This window comes from Berghia stephanieae, chromosome 4, assembly GCF_034508935.2.
Source record: "Berghia stephanieae isolate SIO BIC M18660-M18661 chromosome 4, UCSD_Bste_1.3, whole genome shotgun sequence".
Lineage (NCBI taxonomy): Eukaryota > Metazoa > Mollusca > Gastropoda > Nudibranchia > Aeolidiidae > Berghia > Berghia stephanieae.
The window spans coordinates 5,501,736-5,507,871 of NC_088363.1; the positions used below are offsets into that span (position 1 = coordinate 5,501,736).

At 31.6% G+C, this 6,136-nt stretch overlaps 1 protein-coding gene across 3 annotated transcripts in view; it reads right to left on the bottom strand.

Annotated features, from left to right (window-relative positions):
- LOC144969937 (ribose-phosphate pyrophosphokinase 1) overlaps positions 1-3,426 on the bottom strand; it is an 81,346-nt gene extending 77,920 nt beyond the window's left edge. Inside the window, exons 1-2 of one of the 3 annotated variants that reach the window (XM_078909020.1) lie at positions 3,201-3,425; positions 66-249 (exon numbers count right to left, since the gene is read on the bottom strand). In XM_078909020.1, coding sequence (XP_078765146.1) covers positions 66-249; positions 3,201-3,376 — 360 coding nt within the window. In that variant the 5' untranslated portion in view covers positions 3,377-3,425. Of the gene's footprint in view, positions 1-65; positions 250-3,200 lie in introns of all 3 variants that reach the window. The other 2 variants (XM_078909022.1, XM_078909021.1) reach the window with 2 other exon arrangements.
- Positions 3,427-6,136: the final 2,710 nt, after the last annotated feature.

Sequence of the window (6,136 nt, forward strand, 5' to 3'; positions counted from 1 at the left end):
AGTAAAAATCTAAAACTAATGAACTGGAGTCATTGCTGGCTAGTTGATAGTATAAAGATACACACCTTGTCTTTTTTGTCCTGTCTGGCATAAGGAAAGCAAGGTATCACAGCTGTGACGCGGCTGGCAGATGCAATTTTACATGCGTTTATCATAATAAGTAACTCCATCAACATATCATTGACCTCCTTGCAACCACTCTGGACAATGAAGACATCTTCCCCTCTGACAGACTCTCCAATTTCAACTCTGGATTAGAAATTTAAAAAATATTGAAACATTGAAACAATGCACAGTGTGTTTATTAAATTTTTTTTTTAAATTTTAATGTCGCATTGCCATTTGGATGTAGAGGATTGTGGTTGTGAGCAGTAGACAGTTGGAAAGACCAACCACTTCGTTTGATTTTTTTACTGAGAAACTTAAACATCTTCTTCTTCCATTAGGCCAAAGCTTCAGGCTGAAGCTGAATATTGTATGGCCGTCTTTTCAGTAACATGGGTTTTAGAGTTAGAGGGAAGCAGGGAGCGGTTTTTGGAAATCATCAGTCGAAAAGGGCTTGTTTACAAGTGGTTGGTGTAGTGTATTAGACTACGCTGTGATTATCCCCAGACACCTGTCTGGGGATAATAAAAATTCGTTATCCCCAGACGGGGATAACGAATTTTCATTATCCCCAGACGCATATTTGAAACTCCGCTCTTTTAAACAATTATCCACATTCCAGAATATGGAATGTTTCCAGATGCATATAGAAATAAGGAAAGTTAATAAAATATCTATAAAAACATAAAATTAACCAACATTAAAATCAGTTGTTACTACATATACACAATATGCGTCGACTTCAAAGTGGGTGTCATGACCGAATGGTTTAGTCGTCTGCCCTGGAAGTTTGACCATAATCGACATTGTGGGTTCGAATCCTGGTAACGTCACTTTTATTTTTTTATCTTTTTTTTTTTTAATTCCGTCTTCTTTTTACAGAACCTTGAAAGGGATAAATGTCCCATCCATCCTCCCCCCACCTCTTTTTTTTTTTTTATTAAACTCTCTCTCTTGTTTTTTTTTTTCTAGTTTCTAGTAAATATATTCGTCCCCACTCCGATCTCAAATAATAATTAAAAAGCAAACAAACAGAAATATTCAGAGAGCGACCAAATGGTCAGATAGAGGAGAAAAAAAAAACAATAATTGTTTTAAAAATAAAAACAATTTAAGAAATTCATGCTCAGAAACTGAACATTTACATAAAGGTTTAGCAAACAAAAAACTCTAGGTTTAGGTCAAAATATAAAAAAAAAGAAAAAGAGAGATTTCCCTCGGAGCAGGGAATAGTGTTAATAATAATAATAATAATAATAATAATAATAATGATAATAATAATAATAATAATAATAATAATAATAATAATAATAATAATAATAATAATAATAATAATAAATAATAATAATAATAATAATAAATAAAAATAATATAGTAATAGTATGATAATAAGAGTATTAATAATAAAAATAATAATATTATTGATAATAATATAATAATGATTATGATGGTAATAGTAATAATAATAATAACAAATATTACAATTATTATTATTATTAGTATTATTATTGTTATTATTATTATCATTTGACCAAAACAAAAAAAAAACAATAATAGATCTAGAGCAAATTAAATAATGAAATAATATTATCGGAGAAATAAAAAATTCAACTGATTAAAAAAACTCTTGCTCGGAACTCGGAACAAAAGTGAAAACAATGAAAATCAATTGGGAAGAAAGAAAGAAAAAGTAAAAAAAAAAAACAAAAAAATGTGCGTGGGGGGGGGCAGTCGCGACTGGTTCGAATCTGTGCAGCTAAAAGGAGTAAAATGAAAGGTGGCCTAACCCACTGAGCTGCCTATCCACACCGCTATCGGAATATCTTAAATTCATATATGAGCTAAACATATTTCCACCATTTTTTGCTTCCTTGTTTTGGTAGTTATTTTCATCTCTGATTCGAATAAAAATATGTTGTTGGATCTAGTTTTGTGGACGTGTGATACTAAATTGTATTGTCTTATGCGAAGCAGACAGGAAAATAACAGGTGTCGGTTTTGGGCTTTGGGGCGAACAACACCATGGCCTAGGAATTCGTCCGCGAAATAAAAATTATTCCCGGTCGTCCCCAAAATTGTGGCCAGAATGAGCAAATTATAGAAACAAGAGATGATCAATAAAGTTAACAGGTAGGTAGGTAATGAAAATTTAAATGGTTGGTAGACTATGAACAGATTTGATGATTAACAACTTTCTTCCTGGTTGAAAATAAAAAGTCGAATTGCCAGTTTGACGTTTTCAGATCAAAGTAACAAAAGAAATTTCATTGATCCATTTGCTTTAAAATATTTTTTTTAAAAGAGCTGGATTTGACATTTGATCACTATTTACTTTCATCTTGTGTTAAATATCACTTGATATATTAACTGTTTTGGGACACAACCACTAGTATATTTTCCAGAGCCAGAATATTTGATATTTTTCACGCCTAGTTTGGCATTTTGCATAAAATCTTTCTGCCCACTTGCTACATGCGTCTGGGGATAACTATCCCCAGACGGCAGGTGTCTGGGGATAACAAAAATTTGTTATCCCCAGACACCTGTCTGAGGATAACGAATTTTCATTATCCCCAGACAGGCGTCTGGGAATAATGACAGCCATTAGACTATTAGAATTAGTATTAGCGTAGGGAGTTCCAAAGTCGGATGGTGGAGGGGAAGAAAGAGTAAAGATGATGGTTTGTTAGTGAGTGTGAGGGATGGGATTTCAAAATTAAATGCTGAGTTTCCTGTTTTGTTGTTGTTCCGTTTCAAATGACAAGTTTTCCGTTTTGTGCTTTGTGAAATACAAGGAGTTTGTTGACGATGGAACGTACTTTCACTCACCACTGTCATCAGACATCAATAAATTCACTCTAATTCATCCAATTTTAAAACTTTCAAAACGAATCTTAACATAAAGAACAAAAAAAGGCCAATTAAACTATTCATCAAAACAAGAAACAAATTTCTTCACTCAGAATGATATTTTCAGCGTTAGAGTTAGTAGAGAGTGGGGAATTGGGAGATCAGAATGAGAGCAGAGTGAGGGAGAATAACGACCATGATGTCGATTGGTAAACAAACAAAGGATGCACGTGCGTATTACTTACGAACATTCTCCATTGCTGAATTTCTTCGTAACTACTTTTCCCGGCTCAATTCCAAGCCTATCGCAAATTTTCTGAACCAAATCAGGATGAGAAGTACCAGCAAACACTTTTATGTTGGGCATTTTTCCAAAATCACTCAAAGGTCCTGAACCTTGCAAACGAGTCGCGTTAAACATGTGTATTATAATTGATACTTATCGCCCTTTGCTAGCTCATTTTGCTGCATGCACCGAGATACTTAGCTACAGGTTGTGCAAAGCGAAAAATTGATATCAATATCGGTTCCAGATTTTCGATGTTTTAGAGGATTAAAATAGACACTAACTGATATCGGGAGTTTCGACTCAGGCATCGATTGATCAGTTTATTAATGATCAACAATCCGTACTTATTGCTGGGTTTAACGGAATGATCTAACTAGAGCTTTATATCGCGCAATATCCACAAAATGTGCTCAAAGCGCTTTACAAAGGGTCCCTGACCAACAGTAACAGGTAACATGTAGAACGGGGCATGACGCCTTTTAGGCGATATTACAAATTTTCCAACAACGCTGTTGACGGACAGGTACTCATTTTACACCTGAGTACGGTGATAGAATGTGAGTAAAGAGTCTTTTCCAAGGACTAAACTATGCACCGAGTGAGGCTCAAACCCAGGATATTTCGATCCGAAAGCGAGTGTCATACCATAAGACCACATAGCCGCACATAACGGTATGATCTACTTTTGATAATACTCATACAACAACAAAGGAGAAAGCACTGGAACGCGAGAACACTTTATCTTTAAGGCTCTTTGCCTGACATTTTAAAAAATTCGAACATTTGAATGCAGATACTATTTTGAATGATGTTGTGCGTGAGTCCATTTAAAAAGCAAATCAGTCCTTTCAGCTTAAAAAAAAATACACACTCACACACACACACACACACACACACACACACGCTCACAAACAAAAACAACTTGAGCTTTTAAATTGCGTGGTATCCACTTAATGTGCTCAAAGCGCTTAACAAGGAGTCCCTGACCAACAACAACATGTATGATGTAGAACGAGAAATGATTTAAGATTTCGTAATTCATAATTTTGAAGCCTGTTTTTCTAATGTCGTTTTCATGTAGCATTTTAATTACTCAAATAACTAATATATGCATGCTACCGAATGGTCCTAGAAAAAAACAAAAAACAATCATGAACATTTATATAGCTCATCTCCACCGATTAACAATACTCACTGGGCAATGTTTCATTCATCTCTCCAGCAGACCACATGGAACCATATCTCGATTTCATGCAGTTCCAGTCGCCTGATAGGTTTTCTTTTTGTACTGAATTTTTACAATATCCGTCGCTGCCTGTAGCCAAGTACTCATTCACACCTGAGACGAATGGGGTAATGTATGTAGAGTGTATGGAGGGTGCCCTTGAGGTCAAACGGAGCTGAGGAAAGCCAAGAAGAAGGTAGATGTAAAATTGAAAATGGCTTCAAAACAAAGCTTAGTTTATGTCATTTCCGTTTATTGTTTTAAATTTCGTCACTGTCATCGTTCCCATCCACACAGAGCCGACAACGATAATAATATTAATAATAATAATAATAATAATAATAATAATAATAATAATAATAATAATAATAATAATAATAATAATAATAATAATAATAATAATAATAATATATAATAATAATAATAATAATAATAATAATACATGACATTTATAACGAGCATTTTCATCACTGGGTGATGCTCAATGCGCGAAACAATAATATAGTGACATTATTATTCAAATGAAACATTATACATACTACATCAACATAATATTATCATATTACAACAATGTAATAACTAAACATAAAGTCATTAATACAAGATATGTTATAATACATCCACATGCTATGTCAAATACGGAAATAATATAAAATAATGATATAATAACATAAACTAAATTAACATTCATATTGGGGTCAAATTACAAAGATGCATTAATCAAGATGTGTTTTAACAAAGAGATGGTGTTTTAACTTTGATTTAAATATTGATAAGGACGTCGCTTCTCTTATTCTTTGAGGAAGAGAGTTCCAGTTGGAAGGTCCGACGTGACTGAACGATCTACCGCCGTAAAATTTATATTTATATTTATTTGAAACAATTAATTTTGTAGAATCTAGTGCAGAACGTAGACTCCTCGTTGGCTTATAAGTTTCTAAAAAATCAGTAATATACAATGGTGCTTGATCATTAAGGCACTTATAGCACAATACTGCTAGTTTGAATTCGATTCTCACTTTAACTGGTAACCAATGCAGCTCATACAAAAGTGGCAACGAGTAGGATGTTCTCTTCTTTCTTAAAATCAATTTAGCAGCCGCATTCTGGATACTTTGAAGGCGTGATATTTTATCGTTGCTTACATTCGAGATTAACGAGTTACAGTAATCTATTTTAGATAGTAAGAAAGATGTTATTAGTTTGCATGTTACTTCTCTTGTTAGGAAAGGTCTAACGGGCGCAATTCTTTTTAAGCCATAATAATTAATTTAATTAATTAATTTTTAATAATAATAATAATAATAATAATAATAATAATAAATAATAATAATAATAATAATAATAATAATAATAATAATAATAATAATAATAATAATAATAATAATAATAATAATAATAATAATAATAATAATAATAATAAAATAATAATAATAATAATAATAATAAAATAATAAAATAATAATAATAATAATAATAAAATAATAATAATAATAATAATAATAATAATAATAATAATAATAATAATAATAATAATAATAATAATAATAATAATAATAATAATAATAATAATAATAATAATAATAATAATAATAATAATAATACTTTATTCATACAAAAAAATGGAAATTCGTTTACAGACGTGGCATGCATGAAAATGTATAAAC